Source organism: Chiloscyllium punctatum, chromosome 8 (genome assembly GCF_047496795.1).
Source record: "Chiloscyllium punctatum isolate Juve2018m chromosome 8, sChiPun1.3, whole genome shotgun sequence".
Taxonomy (NCBI): domain Eukaryota; kingdom Metazoa; phylum Chordata; class Chondrichthyes; order Orectolobiformes; family Hemiscylliidae; genus Chiloscyllium; species Chiloscyllium punctatum.
Genome location: NC_092746.1, coordinates 113868712 through 113888155, shown reverse-complemented (window position 1 = coordinate 113888155; position 19444 = coordinate 113868712). Strand labels below are relative to the sequence as shown.

Here is a 19444-nt window from a genome sequence, read left to right as displayed (position 1 = left end):
GTCATCCGGATATTCTTTGTATTTCCTGGTTGAGGAAGTGTCTGTTTTCTCATTGTGGCAGAATAATTCTTCCACTTACCCAATAATTTAAATATCATTCCTTTCCATCTTACGCACAGTTCAATAAAGCTGCATGTTTATAAGACCTCAATTTAAAATGTCTATTGAATGTTTTAATGTCTGTTCTCACAAAATAATTGAGTTTTATCACATGGTGGTCTCAGATTGCCTTAAATCAAAGCCCTTAATCTGAATAAGATCCAATAGTGTTCTCTCGAAGAGAGATCTCCAACCAATATTCATCCCTCAAATAACATCCCCAAAAAAGTTACTAGTAGGTTGTACTGTGTAAACTGGCTACTTGATTCTTAATTTACAATAGTGACTGAATTTATAAAAAAAATGATTGGTAGGATATTTTGTGTAATCCTATAGTTAAATATTGTATAACTTTATATGTGCTATAGATAAGGCAGACATTTTCATTTTTGTTTTTATTTTAAAACGACGAATTGCAGAAAAAGAACCTTTTTTAAAAAAAGGTGTTGAACCAGGATAGCTGCATACTTTCATAGTATTTGATACCTGTTGTGAACTTTTTTTTTTAAGGGTTCCTACAATGTGCATATGATCAGGAACTAGGGAGCTGTTTACAAGTGAAACTGATTAGTTCTTATCTAACTGAGCAGTTTGAAACTGGAAACAACTTGGAGAGACAGACTAAGATACATTGTGTGTAGTCGTTACCCCCAGTAGAGACTGCCTGTTCTAAAAACTGTTTAAACTTTAAGAAAACTTTCCTGCAGCAGCTGCTGTGAACTCTAAGTTTTGAACTGTTAAATCAGAGACATTTTCCAGGTGAATTTAGCACTCTGTACTTTGTACAGAAGCTTCCAGAAAAAGACAAAAGGCTTGGCTAGCCAAAGACAGATCATCCCCACATGAATCAGGAAGCAAAGACTACTGAACTGACTTTCCAGTTCTTTCTACCTCAGCCAATCATTTATTTTCTCCATTTGTTTGTATGTGGGGAAGGGGGAGTTTATAAAGGGATTAGAGTTTTAATTAGTGATGTTATACACCAATATATATATATCAGTTTACTTGTAACTATAGTCTGAATTATATATCTAAAACAATTCCTGGTTAGTACCAAAATCTGGTTCATGCTATCAGTTTTGGTTGGGAAATCAGGTAAATTGGGGTACTGCGCATAATGTTAAAAATAAGTTTAACATCTGGCACATTCCCAGAAGAGTGTGGCTCAATTTACACCACACTATCCCAGTGAAAAGTAACATGGACCTGAAGTAGCCCAAAAGATGGAGGTTCAAAGCTACAGGGAGTTGCAGATAATCAAGTGTAAACATGCAACTGATCAGTTTGGAGTGACCTTACTGCAACAACTTGGCTTGTATTTCAAAAGTAGCAACAGTACCAGCATAACCCATTTCTAACAGTGGCTGGGTGGTGGGGCAGATGGACTATGTGCAATTCATGTGGCAAAACACTCAGGTTACCACACCCTGTCTTCTGTTTCTCTCCAGTGAGATAACCATCTTTTAATTATACTTTAAGAGGAACACCTTCAGAATTTTAATAAGGTTTTAATTCTAGAATGGCGAGCAATGCAGTGAAATCTGCATTCACTGACTGGTTGCTCTGAAAAGGATCATGTTAGATCGCCTAAATGAACTGCAGTGTTTTTTTTTGCTGGTGGCATTCCCATGTCACAGCTTAGAATTTCTGAGTTGTGAACCAGCAGCAATGAGGAATAGTGATGCATGTTCTAATCAAGGTATGTATTACTTGGAGCGAGACTTGACAGGATATATTCCCACAATGTTTGGTTCCCTTGATAGTCAAAGGCATGATGAAAAACGAGCTACTGCGTGAACCTGTGTGTTGCTCCCCAGTACTGCATCCTGTTTACATTGTACTTGCTGCAGTGATGAGCACCAGTGATGGTGGCTATGGCCACCTCAAAAAAAAATGCAAAAGCCATTTAGTTGCACCTGGCAATAAATCTTGTTTATTCAACATTAAAGATGTACAATACTGTATACATATGATAATGCACTGAAGAAATGCAGGACAGCATTCGAAGTATGATACAAGATGTTTTAATACGCTACATTTAGACTCAGTTCACATCAATTTTAGATTGAATAAATTTAATGGCACTTAAAATCCAATATTGTGATGTAAACTTCATCGACCCAGATCAAAAGGCTGGGAACATAAAACTAGGACTGGTATGAGCAAACTTCTAAAGGTCCTCTGCCCAAGCATTTGTAGATGAAAGTTGCTTACAGGAGAACATCCTTACACTTTTCAAGTTTTGGTGAAGTATTCAAAGATACTGCACACTCCTGGCATAAATACACCCGTTCATGTTTTAATTACACAATCCTTACAGAGTGGAAATACAGAATTCACTGACATTACTGAATCACCACCAATGATTAATTATTTTTTGTCACCCTTTTGGGGCTGGGGAAAGAGGAAAGAGAGTGTAAGTTTCAAAGCCAACCAAGTAATTAAATCCAGCAACCTCAATCTAAAGCCTCACCTCCCCCATCAAGATCAGATTTGCAGGAGAAACCTTCCACTGGAAAAACAGTTATTGTGAGGTAATGATCCCCCACACAGCAATTTGAAGTTGTGCGTCAGTTTTACCCCTACAGGGGGATTCTTCAAAACTGCACAGCTGGACTGAGGCCAATGCAAATCTCAACTTGCATCACATTTGTGTGAATTCACTACACAATTAATGAATGTCCATTTTTAAAGTGCATTATTACTTTAATGAGGTTTTGCCATCAAACCAAGTGTTTCTTCTCATGCCCCAATGAATCTCCAGAACAGCCAAGTCTCATTCCCTTTCTTTTCCCCACCTTTCAAACAAAAAAGTCTACAATATATATAGTGTCAGTTTCATGCCTTTGTGCATTTACAAGGACAAAAACAATCCCCCATCCTTGCAGCCATATGAAAACAATATAATTTACAAAAAAATTACAAGTGCAATCGTACAAACATAATTTTACATTTGCATACACCAAAAAATATACCTTTCTCTGGCACGTTTTCCCTCAATAACTTCCTATTTACAGTACAGTACAGTTAGCAGTTTTCTTACTGTGTTGAACTGGAGAATGTGTGTGTCAGCAGGTCCAAACTGATTTTGAAGTTTAGAAACGTTCATGACAATTCACACAGTAACTTTGCTGGTTGCCAACCCAACTCTTGGAAAAGCCACCAACAAACTGCTTGAAATAAATAGCCACATGAATCATTCTGGCTTTAACGCATAGTTTAAAAATATCTTTTAGGTACAGTTGCTAATATTTTTGCAAAATAAATTCTGTCAAAGTCTTAATTGCAACATTACAGCTGTATCTGCATAGCTACTCAGTGAGCAAGATCACCAATTTAGGTCAGATATTGTCACTAGTACTGATCAGATCGAGCTACAGTGTTTGATTAAACTGTTTCAGTTTCCTGATTTCACAAACATGTGCCTTCTCTTCTCTGTAGTAGCCAGCATTCAATCTGGTCCTGAACAGAATAAGAAGCTTCAAAGAGTTCTTTGTCAAGCACTTTCAATGCCCATTGTAATCAGTCATTCTGTAATGCTTTCTTTTCTTATAGAACCTGTAAATTATAAAACATAAGCTTGTCATATACTTTTCTGAAAGAGAAAAATGTCTGTGAGTTTTGAGAAGATTTGTAGCTCAAGTTGAGGTTTTGGATGTAGGTTTGCTCGCTGAGGTAGAAGGTTCATTTCCAGACATTCTATTACCCTACTAGGTAACATCTTCAGTGGGCTCAGGCGAAGCAATGCTGAACATTCCTGCTTTTTATTTATATGTTTGGGTTTCTTTGGGTTGGTGATGTCATTTCCTGTGGCAAAGTCACTTCCGGTTCTTTTTCTCAGGGGGTAGTAGATGGGGTCTAACTCTGTGTGTTCACCACAGGAAATGACATCACCAACCCAAAGAAACCCAAACATATAAATAGAAAACAGCAAGTTTCAGCATTGTGTCGCCCAGAGACCCACTGAAGATATCACCTAGTAAAGTGACGAAACTTCTGGAAATGAACTTTTCTGCTCAGCAAGCAAACAGACATCCAGAAAAATGTCTCGTTAAAAAGAAAATAAATGCTGTGCACTGTCAATGTGCTGAGACACAGTGCACATGTTCCTGGATACAATAAAAGCACCTGGCAAAACAGGAGACCGGTTACCAACTTGGAACATTACTCCCCTCTCCTCTTTTAGAATCCTCCTTAATATCCATCTTGATCAAACTTTTGGTCATTTCTACTAATGCCCTCTTCTGCAGCTTGTCCTCCTCAATGAGAGACCATGGAGACATACTTTAAAAACACTATAATAATAATAATAATAATAATAATAATAATAAATGAAAGCTTTGTTGTTGCTAATAATGCACAATTAAACCTCTACGCTAAATAATAATACTGGATTAGTGGTGCTGGAAGAGCACAGCAGTTCAGGCAGCATCCAACGAGGAGCTGCTCGTTGGATGCTGCCTGAACTGCTGTGCTCTTCCAGCACCACTAATCCAGTATTTGATTTTCAGCATCTGCAGTCATTGTTTTTACCTGCTAAATAATAATAACCTACCCATGGTCATGAGATGAGAAAGTAAATCTGAATCCAACGCCTCCAATTTATCTGAGCTAACAGAATTACAAATTTTCTATTTATTGGATACTGAAGATTGCCCATGACCTTTTTTATATAAGATCAGTGAATCATCTAGTGCCGGTGGGTGTGTACAAAGTGCAATTTGGCCAGAAACAGTTGCTGCATGGTTTGTAGATGACAAATGCCATCATCCTGACAACAACCATCTGATTGGCTATTGGGTAACTGACAGCTCATGCATGTGTGAATGATAATGGGACTACTGCAAGGGCAGATGGTGCACCTCTCTCGCTTTCTCTCCAGTAAAATATCTACAGCCTGATGGAAGCCAGTTTATTTTCCCTCACTAGTTGCTGTAAGGTTAGGCCTTTAACCAGTAACAAAGACTTTGCAGTCAGAGTAATAATCCTGTGCTTCATGTGAAGATGAAGAGGAGAAATGGAAGAACAGATTCCTGGCAGTTAAAGGATCATCCCAACACATCCTGTTGACTGGCGCTATTAAACGTCTTCCCCAGTATTTTCTCCCTCCACCAAAAACACCAATGTCATTTTGACTGTGTGTTTCGGGGAGTTTTAGAAAGGAGTTCGAGTTTTAACTGGTAGAGTTATATGTCAACAGTGCATGACTGTTTATCTGCAGTTAGAATCTATTTATTATTTTACATATTAATAAATAGCAGCTCTTGTTAAATACATAGCCCTGGTCCGATGCTATCTGACAATGAACTTTGATAACATTTTTAACTTTTGTGATGATTCTGGGGACAGAGGGCCTGCATTGCCAGTGCTCTGCCCATTAGCTGTAACAATGCTTCTTATGCAATTCTCCTAACTAGCTAACAGTACTAACAGTAATCTGAGAAATCAAAGATTAAGGCACAACATCCATCTGAATTATGAATCTCAAAATATGAAGATAGAAATGTCCAGATAATAAATGCAGAGACTTCCCTGTCCTCACCTATCACCCCAACAGTCTCTGCATTCAATGCATCTTCCTTCCGCCAATTCCAACTAGACCCCACCACCAAGAACATCTTCCCCTCCCTAACCCCCTCAGCTTTCCAGAAGAACTGTTCCCTTTGACAGTCCTTGGTTTGTGCCACCCTCCCCACCAAAGCCCCCAAGTACTTTCCCCTGCAACTGGAAAAGATGCAAAACCTGCGACCACCTCTCTTCCCCACCCCCCCGCTCCATCCAGGGCCCCAAACAGTCCTTCCAGGTGAGACAGAGCTTCACCTGCCTCTCTCCCAACCTGGTTTACTGCATCAGGTGCTCCCAATGTGGTCTTCTCTACATCAGGGAGACCAAATGTAAACTCAGGGCACGGTTTGCCGAGTGTCTCAGCTGGGCCCACAGGGGCTGACCGGACCTCCTATTCACCGCCCATTTCAATTCCCCTTCCTACTCCCTTTCCAACATGACCACCCTTGGCCTACTCCTTTGTCTCAATGAACCACAGCGCAAATTGGAGGAACAACACCTCATATTCCGCTTGGGTAGCATACAGCCCAGACAACTCAACGTTGAGTTCTTCAAATTCAAATAACCTCCCTTTCCATTCCCCAACTCCCTACCCAGCCCCTCCCCCCTCCCTTCCACCAACCGGATTCATTCTTCCCATTGACCAACCAGGTCGTACACTCTCCCTGTCTTCACCTATCCCCACCTCACCACCCAGCCCCCGCCATCCACCCCCAGTCCTGAAGAAGGGTTACACCCAGAATGTTGACTTCTCCACCTCCTGATGCTGCCTGGCTTGCTGTGTTTTTCCAGCCTCCTGCCTGTCTGCTTTGGACTCGAGCTTCTGCAGTTTTTTTTCTCTCACCTTTAAGTGGCATTTACTGAAACACATTCTATCTTTCAGATTTTGATATCGACAAGAATACAAATCTGCTATCCTGTCAGCTCATTGCTCTTGACCATATGTCCACAGACACCAGTGTTCAAACACTAACAATCACAGTGCAAGCCAGTCTATAGGTTGTGAATGGGTTCCTTTCTGGAGTCTGTTTGAAAGTTGATTTGTCTGCAGGATAATATAAAGCAGCTGTTCATAAGTGCAGGAAATGTTAGGTTTTTAAAATTATACCTCTGTATGGGATAGCATTTGTAAGCATTAGTATTCGTATGTCAGATGTTCATAAATTGGGAACCCCCACCTCCATAAACTGGGTTTTCCACACTGCACAGTCACAGACTGCTGAACTGAAGCTAGACTTTCAACAAATGGCTCAAGGGTTATATTTGATTAATGACAAAATGCTTGTACTGATAATACAACAGAGGGCAGTCTTCCTCACTGATATCAGAAAGAGCAAAAGAAAATGTCACAATCTTGAGTTCCCTCTCTCTGATTTTCATTGAAAGGAAACTAAAATCATTGAGGGATTCACAAAGGGGAGGCAAGGCTGCAATCTAAATACAAATAAGGCATTTGGTAGCAAACAGCTTTTATTGGTCATGCTTTTTGTCAGCGTTAATTGTAGTATTAAATCGGAATTGCCCCTCTATTTAGACACATGCAGTGTACTAGTGCTTCCATCCTGATTCCATGCAAGCGATTATCTCATCAAGCGATTATTTAGTGCCAGTGAAATGTGTTTGTTAGACAAAGTACTTTTAAATTAGTACGGAAATTCATGGCCATAGCAATGATATATTCGTCAAATTCAAAATATGTGGATGATAAGTGTGCCCAAATCAGCAGCTTCCTTATGTTTTTACTTAATATCAACACAGAATTGTAATTTGCTTCACACTAGTTACTTTTTAGCTCCTGCAAACTGCAGCATGTCTTAAGAGTTCCACTGTGCCTTCTGAACCCTGAGTTTACTATATCTCACATCCTGGACTGGGATCATGTCTTTTTATCACCATAACACACCAGCTTTGTGCCAAATATCCCAAGATTGAAATCTTATTTGATAATTTGTTTCTGACAGTCTGTTTGCTTCATCCATTCAAGAATGACAAGGTGATCTTTTTACTTATACCCACACCTGCCTGTCCCCATCAAACTCCATCAGCCTCCTGAACTCTAGTAGAACAAGTGTCTTGTTCATGATTTTTGAGAAGATTTGTAGCTCAGGTTGATGATAAGTATGTAAGTTAGCTCGCTGAGCTTGAAGATTTGTTTTCAGACGTTTTGTCACCATGACTAGGTAACAACAGTGAGAGTTACCAGTGAAGCGCTGGTGGTATGCCCAGCCTCTCTATAGGTGCTGGTTTCTTAAAGGTGGGTGATGTCATTTCCGGTTCTCTTTTTTTATCCAAGGGAAGGTAGATAGGATCTAATCAATAAGTTTCTGGTCTTCACCTTCAAGTTCTCTGATGGGATCATCATTTCCAGACTCCACTCATGTTTCTGTTCTGACCTCTGCCAAAGGTCCATTTCTCATGACCTTATTCCCATCTGCTGGAGCACCCTCTTTCACTAACTTCACCCTATCACCAACACCCTGCCTTTAAAATTTTCTGACTGTGCTTTTACTCGTTCCTGATCCTTTGGCTCTGGCAAACAGCGCCCAAATACTCTAACTACCTGCCTTAAGTAAATACTTGGAGTGAATGATACAAAAATGTAAGTTTTTTTGAATCACTAACATGATAACAAATGCAGTAGAATTCCATGCTGTCTGTGATCAGAGACGACATACCCAAATACAACTTTGCAACTCATGGCCTGGGGGGCATTGCCCATTCTGAAGCACAGCACGCACCGTTACTGAACACACTTGTTTCAGTTACCCATTCAAAATTCTCAGTATACTGTTGGCAAAATAAAATTGTACAGCCTCAAAAGCACCTGCATATTCAGCCATACTGACCATGCCAAAAGCTGCTTAGGCAAATCAGCAGATAGCAAAGGGGATTCCAGCAGCCAATGCTCTTCATCAAGCTGAGCGGGTACATGCCCTGGTGTACCCTACCTGAGTGCCTAGAGGAAGGGGTCAGAGGTCAGAGTCCAGGAGATTAGGAATATTGTGCATCTATACCTGCTGGGGTGAGAACAAGAGCCTGCAGAATGTCGGACAATGACACGATTCCCACAATACTTTCCTTTTCATCAACTACTACGAGCCGATGAACCTAAAAGACAAAAGAAAATCACAAGTTAAAACCCAAATCCAAGCAACTGCAACAATGAAGCAACAGCCAAGACTTCCCATGGCAACAACAAACACTGGGTCTTCAGGGGAAGCTCAAATTTAAATTAATTAAAAATCAAGTCAAAAAGTCTTAAAACATTTCATATTTTCCATGAAATAATCAAAATAATTCTTATTCTAATTCACCAAGTCAAGCACAGGAGAACCAGAAGAATTTAATGGACTCCAAATGTTTAGAGTTGAGGACATTTAAAAGAAATAAACGCAACATCTAACAACTCTCACAAATACCCGACTATTACTGACACATCTTGGCTGTTAACAACTAATTTCTTCCTTCGTGCACGTAGCCCTTATTTGGTTATGAAACACACCACAGATAGTTATCTGGTTTATACAGAAGACAAGTCAGACATCTGTACAGCTGTCAAATTTAAACATCACCCGGTCTGGGACTTAAAACCTATAGCCACTGCAGTGAGATAGAAGGGAAATAATATCTTCATTGGTATGTTAACAAAGTTATTTACCACTCAGGTGTAAAGCACAAGAAAAATATTTGCTTTGCAAAAATTTGTGTGGCAAGATTTTGAACTATCTTGTTAGCAACTAAAATCACAATCAGATCAAATTTAGCATAGTTAGAGGAACAAAAAAATGAAGCTGATATGAGGAAATGCACAACCAAAATGTTTACCATGAACTCCAAAGACCTGGAAAGACTTGGGCACATTTTTGACCTTGGTTATACCAGAGTTGAAGCACTATGTCCTAGAGTTCTTGTCTCCATATTATAAACAGGATATGGAAGCATTGCAGCAGATACTAAAACATTTTCTAGAACGGAGAAGTCAAGTCTATAATGAAAAACTATGAATAGACTGGGGCTCGTTTGTGAAACAAAGGCTATTGGGTGACCTTACAGAGGTCCCTGCAATTGAGAAAGAGTTTGATTGAGTGGAAATTGAAAGAGGTTTCCATGTACACAGGCAACCAAAACTAGGTGCTAAAACCAAAACTTGGGGTCAGGCATCACTCAGAAATCTAATGGGGAACAAAGGAGAAACTGCTGCATCCAGAATAAAAATATAGAACTGGCTACCACAAAAACAAATTAAATTTATATACAATGCCTTTAACATAAAATGCCTTGGGACATCTTACACCAGGAATATAAATTATGAAACCGAATCACCGAAGAAACATTAGGTCAGATGACCAAAAGCTTGGACAATATGATAAGTTTTAAAGATTATCTCAAAAAGTGGTAGAGAGGTAGGAAGTTTAAGGAGGCAATTCCAGAGCTTAGGGCCTAGGCAACTGAAGGCCTAGCTATTAGATGAACAGCAATTAAAATCAGACATGATCAAGAGGCTGGAATTAGAGGGGCACAGATATCTTAGAACTGGATGAGATTGTAGAGATATGAAGGGGACACAGAATAGTTGATGCAATTGGCATCAGGATTATTGTGGTGGTGACACAGGGGGAAGGTCACTGGACTAGTAACCCAGAATCCCATATGCATGTTCATAGCTCCTTGAAACTGGAGTCGCAGGTAGATAGGATAGTGAAGGCGGTGTTTGGTATGTTTTCCTTTATTGGTCAGAGTATTGAATACAGGAGTTGGGAGGTCATGTTGCGGCTGTACAGGACATTGGTTAGGCCACTGTTGGAATATTGCATGCAATTCTGGTCTCCTTCCTATCGGAAAGATGTTGTGAAACTTGAAAGGGTTCAGAAAAGATTTACAAGGATGTTGCCAGGGTTGGAGGATCTGAGCTATAGGGAGAGGCTGAACAGGCTGGGGCTGTTTTCCCTGGAGCGTCAGAGGCTGAGGGATGACCTTATAGAGGTTTACAAAATGATGAGGGGCATGGATAGGGTAAATAGACAAAGTCTTTTCCCTGGGGTCAGGGAGTCCAGAACTAGAGGGCATAGGTTTAGGGTGAGAGGGGAAAGATATAAAAGAGACCTAAGGAGCAACTTTTTCACGCAGAGGGTGGTATGTGTATGGAATGAGCTGCCAGAGGATGTGGTGGAGGCTGGTACAATTGCAACATTTAAGAGGCATTTGGATGGGTATATAAATAAGGAGGGTTTGGAGGGTTATGGGCCGGGTGCTGGCAGGTAGGACTAGATTGGGTTGGGATATCTGGTCGGCATGGACGGGTTGGACCGAAGGATCTGTTTCCATGCTGTACATCTATATGACTCTAGCGTTCTGCAGAATCAAATCCTGCCAAGCCAGATGGTGAAATCTGTATTTAATAAAATGTGGAATTAAAATGCTAGCCATTGGTGACCATGTAATCATTACTGAATGACATAAAAACCTTTCTGGTTCACTAGTGTTCCTTTGGGAAGGAAATCTGCCAAACTATCCAATCTGGCCTTTATGCGACTCCAGACAGAGCAGTGTCCTCAAGTGTCTTCTGAAATGGCCTAGCAAGGCACTCAATTCTAACAAACTACTACAAAGTCTAAACAAAGGAATGAAACTGAATGGACCACCACGGACCATCAAAGCAAGCATGAGAAATGACAACAGCAAACACAGCCTAAGTAACTTTACTCCTTCCCAATACCACAGTTCGTGCCAAAATTGGGAGGACTGTCACACAGACTCCTGAAGCGACAACCTGACAGTCATATTTACGGAATCATACTTTACAACGTCCCAGATACTACCATCATCGTCCTTGGGTATGTCACTCCAGCAGCACATGACAGTACAGTGCCCTACAGTCAGAAAGGAGTTGTCCTGAGCATCAACTCTAAATCTCTGGAAACCATGAAATTCCATGACATCAAGAAACCTCCTGTTGACTACCACCTACTCAGCTGATGAATCAGTACTCCTTTACGTTGAACACTACTTGGAGCAAACACAGTGTGGCAAAGGAGCAGAATGTACTCAAGGTGAGGGACATAAACGCCCATCATTAAGAGTGGCTTAGAATTGACCAAGTCCTAATAGACAGTCTTTTGAGGACTCTGTGGCAGGGAGGGAAGGAGGAAACAATCTGGCTGCTGAAAATGCAGTGACAGTAATGGTAGGAGTGATGGACACGCCTTCATGCTGGAGACAAAGTCATGTCTTTACACGGAGGATGCCCTCCACAATATTGTGACACCATCAAAGTGATAGATGGGAATGTTGTTAAACAGAAAAGCAACTCAAAACTGGGCTCTGGTGCTGTGGGACATCAATAGCAGAATAATGATCAAAAATAATGGACAACTTCATGGCCTAGCATAGCCACCATTCTATCAATCCTGTAATCAATCCTGGTTCAGTGGAGCAATGCATGTCAGGAGCAGCAGCGGGCAGCTAAATATGAGGTGTTAATGTGATGAAGCTACAACACAGGAGTAACTACACAGCCAACTGCAGAAGCAGCAAGAAATTGATAAGTCTATGTGATTGCACAAAACCAGTGGATTAGATCAAAGCTCTGAAGTTCTATCATAGCCAGTCGGGGATGGTGGTGGACAATAACAGCAATAGGAGGTAAAAGCTCCATAAAATATCCCTATCCTCAAACATGGGGAGACTCCCAGAACAAGAGTGCAGAAGGTAAGACTGAAATATTTATCTTCGGCATTTCAGAGGAACAAAGGGATGTTGGGATGCTATCCACAGATGTTGTTTGGGATACAGCACTTAGGTATGAAGGGAGGCTGGATAAGCTCAGGTTAGATCAGAGAAGGCTGAGGCAGGGACCTGATTGAGGTGGAGAAGGTTATGAGGGGCATGGACAGGTCAGATAGAAAGCAGCTCTCCCATTTAGTTCAACAGTCAATAAAGAGGACGTATAATTTTAAGGTGAAGGGCAGGAGGTTTACAGGGGATTTGAAGTAATTTTTTTTTTAAACCACCCAGAGGGTGTGGGAATCTGAATGTGCTGTCTGGAAGGTTCGGTACGTACACGGATGAGCATTTGAAATGCCACAACTTCCAAGGCAAAGGGCCACATGCTAAAAATTTGAGACCAGCGTGGATGTTTTTTTGTTGGTGGAGATTTGATGGGCAGAAGGGCCTCTTCTATACAGATCTTAATCTTCAGTCAGTTCAACTCACTCCACATAATATTATGAACTGGCTGGGGCACTGCCTTTTGTAAAGGCGATGAGCCCCAATAACATTCCAGCAATAGTACTGAAGATTTGCTCCAGAACCAGCCTTACCCCCAGCCAAGCTGCTCCTGTACAGCTGCGACACTGGCATCTACCAAACAACGTGGAAAATTGTCCAGGCATGTCCTGTCTACAGCTAACCTGGTCAACTATCACCCAATCAACCAACCTGCTCTTGATCATCAATAAAGTGACGGAATGGATGCTATCAAGGAATAGACTGCTCACTGACGATCAGGTTAGGTTCTGCCAGGACCACTCAGTTCCAGATGTCATTACAGCTTTGATGTAAATATAGACTGGAGAGCTGAACTCCAGCTGTGGAACTAGTGACTGCTCTTCGTAGTGAGGCCATACTTGCTTAAGCATGGCATTAAGGAGCTTTGGCAAAACTGGAGTCAACGGCAATTGGGGGAACTCCCCAGTGGTTGGAATGATATCCAGCAAAGAGGAAGATGATACTGGTTATTGGAGGTCAATCAACTCAGCCCCAGGGCATTTCTGCAGGAGTTCCTCAGGGTAGTGTGTGAGGCCCAATAATCTTCAGCTGCTTCATCAAAGACATTCCTTCCATCATAAAGTCAGAAATTAGGATATTCATTGATGACTGCACAATGTTCATAACCATTCATGAGTCCTCAGATACTGAAACAGGCCGTGCCCACATACAGCAAGATCTGGAGAACATTCAAGGCTGAAATAAGTAAGGAGTAAAATTTGCACTACATAAGTGCCAGGACATTACCATCTTCAACAACAGGGAATCTACCAATCACCTCTTGACATTCCATAATACCAACATCTTGGGGGTTATCATTGGCCGGAAACTGAACTGGACGGAGGTGGATACTGCAGATGCTAGAGCACAGGTCAGGCAGCATCCGAGGAGCAGGAAAATCAACGTTTCAGGCAAAAGTCCTTCATTAGGAGTCCCGAAACGTCAATTTTCCTGCTCCTTGGATGCTGCCGGACCTGCTGTGATTTTCCAGCATCACTCTAATCTCCAGCATCTGCAGTACCCACCTCTGCCCAGTTCAGTATCTGGTCAATGATAAACCCAAAGACACTGGTTTTATGGAACATCAATGCCTTAGAATGTCAAGAGATGACTGTTAGATTCCCTGTTGTGGGCTTTTGCCCGAAATGTCGATTTTCCTGCTCCTCTGACGCTGCCTGACCTGCTGTCCTTTTCCAGCACCACTCTAACCCAGAAACTGAACTGGATTAGTCATACACTTATACGAGCGTAAATAACAGGCCTGAGGCTCAGGGTTTTGAGGACAATAGTTCACATTCTGTCTCCTCAAAGCCTGTACACTATCCACAAAGTTCAAATCAACTGGATGGGTGCAGCTCCAACAGCTCTCAAGAAGCTCATCCAGAAAGGGTAAAGCAGCCTCTTGATCTGCACCCCATCCACCATGACCAGCATTCACTCCCTTCACAACGAATGCATTGCGGTAGCCATGTGCCATCTACAAGGTACACTGCCATGACTCACCCAGGCTCCTTCAAAAGCACTTTCCAAACCAACTAGCCCTACCACTTAGAGGGTCAAGGGCATCAGATGCATCGCAACAATACCACATGCAAATTCCCCTCCAAGCTACACAATATTTTTACATGTAAGTATATTGCCATTCCTTCATTGTCACCAGGTCAAAATTGTAGAATTCTCTTTCTAACACTGCTGTTGCACCTACATCTAAAGAATTGCCACGGTTCAAGGAGGCACTTCACCACCATCTTCTCCACGGAAATCATTGGGAATGCATGCTGACCTAGCCAATAATACCCACATTGAATAAACCACCTTAGGAAAAGCTGGATAAACATATAGTCTCTTCCTTTTTCCCATTTATGTTAATATAGTTACATGAAGAGAGGTAGGGGATGGCTCCTGTGGAACATAAACACTAATACAGACCTCTTGAGCCAAATGGCTTCTTCATGCTCTTTACATACTAGGCAAAGATCAGTCTAAAATGTGTCCCTACCTCAGCTTTGACTATTCTGTCCACTGTTGTCTCCAGTGCTTCCATTCTGTGACACTTCACGACCCCTTCAAAATACTGCGAGCGGTGTTGCAGTGCCTGGGTTACAGTGATATCCAGATTATTGTATGTCTTCTCAGCAGCAAGATTCTGAGCAAGGAAAATTAACTTGGTTTAACATGAAACGCTCAAATTCTTTAAGGCTTGAGAGAAAATATGTGAAAGTTCATGTGATTTATAATTTGCTCAAAAATCCAAACAGAAATTGGGTGACATCAACTGCAAGTAACAATTCAACAGTTCAACACAATGTTAGTCGTCAACAAATTAGGTTCTGGTCAAATCTGGTTGGTAATGCAGCCTGCAATCTTTTAAAACATCAGAAATGTATCCACAAAATCGAGTGTCAAAAAAGTTAATAACGAAAGAGCTAATTATATTCAGAATGGCGGCAAAATTTATAGCTGCTATAGAAGGCATATGATAAAAAAATTCATGCATTGGAAGTGAAAACTGTACTTACTATAACATCAAATTTGGAATAAATATCTACAACCTTTCCTGTAAAAGAAAAATAAGTGAACTCAGATGATTGACTGGGATATAACATTTTATGTTGTAAGAATGCAGTTCCACTGCCCTTTACTGGATCAATGAACCAATCGCCCCAGCACCAAGATATTTCTGTTGTTCAAATAAATTACATTAGGCATTCGAAACAAATTATCTTAATAACGATTGAACACAAGCAAATGCCACTTGATAATAATTTTGCTCGACCTTTGACAGGCAATAAAGCTTGAAATCAATTGCCTTGACTGTTTGTGTTTCTGGCACTGATTAGATCTACTTAGAGATGCTTACATCTTTTTCAAAAAACTGTCGAGATACCTGTAGCTCGCTCTTAAATCGCTTAGTTTTCACAACTCACATCAGGTTATTCAACTGAATAAATCAGCTAAATATCTTCTTGTAGTCATATTATGAGTGGTAAGAGTCCTTGATCTATTTCAAAAAATTGTAGCAGATATGCAGAACAAATGGCTGATGGAGAGCTGATGTCAGGTGAAAGATATAGGTGCGTGTAAACATGAAGTATTAGGAACAAATGCCACAAATCGTATTACAGCAGGTACTTAAAATCAATTCACTTTTGAAGATCAAAAAGTGCCAATCTGGTGCTAATCTGATGATCAACTGATTTTGACGTTATATTGAACACCAGCAATTATTGAAATTTCGCCCATCACAAGGTTTTTTTCCGACACAAAAGGAAAGCTTTTAAATAAAATTGATGCAGGTGTTGCTTGCAGGATTAGATTTTATTGCCACCTCTAATTGCCCAGAGGACAGTTTAGAGTCAGTCAATCACATTGCTGTGAATCTGCAGAAATATGTAGGCCAGACAAAGGAAGGATGGCAGGTTTCCTTCCCTGAAGGATATTAGTGAACAAGGTAGAGCCCAGATGGATTTTTTCTTTTTCAAAAAAAAATCAATCAATCAATAGTGGTTGTGTACTCGTTGGGTTCCAGAATTTTACTGAATGTAAATTTCACCATCTGTCATGGTGGTATTTCAACCTTTAAAACCAAAACAGTAACCTGAGATTCTGGATTACCATTATACCATCATCTCGAGGCAGCACAGTAGCTCAGAGGTTAGCACTGCTGCCTCACATCCCAAGGGACCTAGGTTCAATTCCAGCCTCGAGTAATTGTGTGTTGAGTTTGCACATTCTCCCTGTGCCTGTGTGGGTTTCCTCTGGATACACCGGTTTCCTCCCACAATCCAAAGATGTGCAGGTTAGATGGACTAGCCATGCTAAATTACCCATAGTGTCCAGGGATGTTCAGGCTAGGTGGGTTAGCAGTAGACCATGCAGGGTTACAGGGATAGGGTGGTCTGGTTGGGATGCTCTTCACAGTGTTGGTGTAAACTCGATGGACTGAATGGCCTGCTTCCACATTGTAGGGATTCTATGATTTCCCCTGATATACTTAAGCAGAATTATCTTCAAACTTTGCCGAGACTGGCACCTGTTAATCTTTTCCTGGATGCCTACCATAGCAAGTTCATGAAAGAAAAGAGCAGTCTTAAGTAACATATTTAATTCTGGTGCAAGAAACAGGTGATACATTTGAATTGGTGCAATAATAGAACAGCAAGGACCTCTGCTGTTTAATCCAAACATTGCAAGCTGAAGTGCATTCTGTCAGATTCAATACAACATATAGTCCCAAGTGTTTCTTGCTGAAGACAGCGTAGAGTGTCACTTTGACCATAACAGCTTGGCAAATAAAATCCGCATTTAGTGGAGAACTAGTGCTCAGCCTGCCAACCCACCTTCGAAAGCATCTCCCAAACAGGGGATCCCTACCATCCAAATGAGCAAGCAACAATGGAATATCACCATTTACAAGCCCCTCTTCAAGCAGGCACATCATCACTGAATCAAAATCCTTGAACTCACTCTGGGGTCACCATCATTCTCAGAGTTGCCCCCTTGCGTGTGATGGTCACATCACATGAAACAAAAACAAGTGAGTGTGAGAAGGTCTTGAGTTCAATTCCTGGTCCTTGTGTGGATACAATAAAGGGGTCTCAGGTATTTCAGCAAGAATCAATCAGGAGTCCTGGTCCAGATTACCATCCAGTAGCTGGAAACTGTAGGAGCTGGTCAGCCTTGATTCCTAACTGGTCATTGTTAACATTGACTGTCGATACCTGTCTGACCAATTTTCATTTAACTGAAATACTGGAGGGTTGAACCTAAAGAGATCTAATGAAATTAGGCAAGTTGATCACCTGTGAATGCATTGTAGCCAAATCTAAACTTATCCTCATTCAATATGCACACACTTCTCATCAATAGTGTGTGCAATTCTGGTCTCCCTCCTATCAGAAGGATGTTGTGAAACTTGAAAGGGTTCAGAAAAGATTTACAAGGATATTACTAGGGTTGGAGGATTTGAGCGAGAGGGAGAAGCTGCTTTCCCTGGAGCATCCAAGGCTGAGGGGTGACCTCACAGAGGTTTATAAAATCATGAGGGGCATGGATAGAGTAAATAGACAAGGTAAGGTCTTTTCTCTGGGGTGGTGGAGTCCAGAACTAGAGGGCATAGGTTTAGGGTGCTAGATGAAAGATATAAAAGAGACCTAAGGGGCAACTTTTTCACGCAGAAGGTGGTGCGTGTATGGAAGTGGTGGAGGCTGGTACAATTGCAACATTTAAAAGACATCTGGATGGGTATATGAATCAGAAGGGTTTGGAGGGATATGGGCCAAGTGCTGGCAAATGGGGCTAGATTGGGTTGGGATATCTGGTCGGCATGGACGAGTTGGACCAAAGGATCTGTTTCCGTGCTGTACATCTCTATGACTCTAAGTGAACTTTGAATTACTTTTGAAAAGCTGCAAATATGAACAACAGGGATGCATTACTTGCAATGCAGCACAAAATGGTGGCTTTTACAAATAACACACAACACCAAACAAGGTATTGTTCAAGTAGCATCGGGTAATGAATAACTTAAAAACAGCATATATTTCAAATTTAAAAATCATATAAAGGAGCAACAGAAAACAAAACTAGTATCTGTAAAGAGAAAAATGGATTAACTTTTCATGTGCAATCATTCATCAGAACTCAGTACATCGTCTTGCTCAAAGTCATGGACAGCAACATAGGCTGCTTTTGTTTATTTTTAAATCATTGACAACACTACACGTCTGAATAAGTCATACACACAGGAGTTGTACAAACCTGACTCATCCACGACCGGCAAGGCAGAAACCCTTCTTTCCACAAATATACTCAGCGCTTTAATAATTGGAGTGTTTGGATGGATAAAGGCAATATTAAGGTATGTTCCTATCCCTAGTTCCTCCAGCGTTTTCTTCATAAAGGCGGGCTTTGGCATCTCAGAGACCTGTCGGATCCCAAAAGGAAAATTATTTACTACAAATTGGAGAATATTTAACTGGATAATTGAAGATGTGCAAAATATTAGGCTGACAACCAACTTAGGATCATCAGTCGGGCTGGCAGTGTGACCCACTTGCATGTACTGGAAGCGACCTAACTATAAGAGACAGGGCCTGGTTCCTTGCAGTCAGAAATAACATCTACACACACTGCACCTGCTCCATCTCAACAAAATAACTGTCTTGCTTTGTTGCTTTAATTCTGAGGACAATACCTTGATCAATCAGAGTCAACCTTTCTGGTTTAAAATTTAAATAAGACTTGGTATTTAACTGTCAGTCATTGTAAACTGGTGCATCCTTTGTGGCAATGCCTCTAGCAGTCTACTTGCCAACTATTCAGCATTCTCCTCTTATACATTATAAGTGGAGAAACTGTACATATATTCAATGTACTCGAACGCTCTACTACCAAACACCTATTCATAGATTTGTTTCTAGTTACTTAAGGACACCACCCTCAGCATTTTCACAGCTGGACTACTGCAGATAGGGATCCCATACAAGCTGCAGAAAGAGACAATCCTTACTTT

General features: G+C 41.0%; 1 protein-coding gene across 5 annotated transcripts in view; it reads right to left on the bottom strand.

Annotated features, from left to right (window-relative positions):
* Window positions 1-2004: 2004 nt before the first annotated feature.
* The window catches only part of prkag2a (protein kinase, AMP-activated, gamma 2 non-catalytic subunit a), a 441088-nt gene continuing 423648 nt past the window's right edge, over window positions 2005-19444 (bottom strand). For 4 of the 5 annotated variants that reach the window (XM_072576269.1, XM_072576267.1, XM_072576271.1 and 1 more), the window contains 5 exons: window positions 18691-18856; window positions 15450-15487; window positions 14930-15076; window positions 8679-8772; window positions 2005-3657 (listed from right to left, as the gene is read on the bottom strand). In XM_072576269.1, the coding sequence (XP_072432370.1) occupies window positions 3626-3657; window positions 8679-8772; window positions 14930-15076; window positions 15450-15487; window positions 18691-18856 (477 nt within the window). In that variant the 3' untranslated portion in view covers window positions 2005-3625. Of the gene's footprint in view, window positions 3658-8612; window positions 8773-14929; window positions 15077-15449; window positions 15488-18690; window positions 18857-19444 lie in introns of all 5 variants that reach the window. The other variant, XM_072576268.1, reaches the window with a different exon arrangement.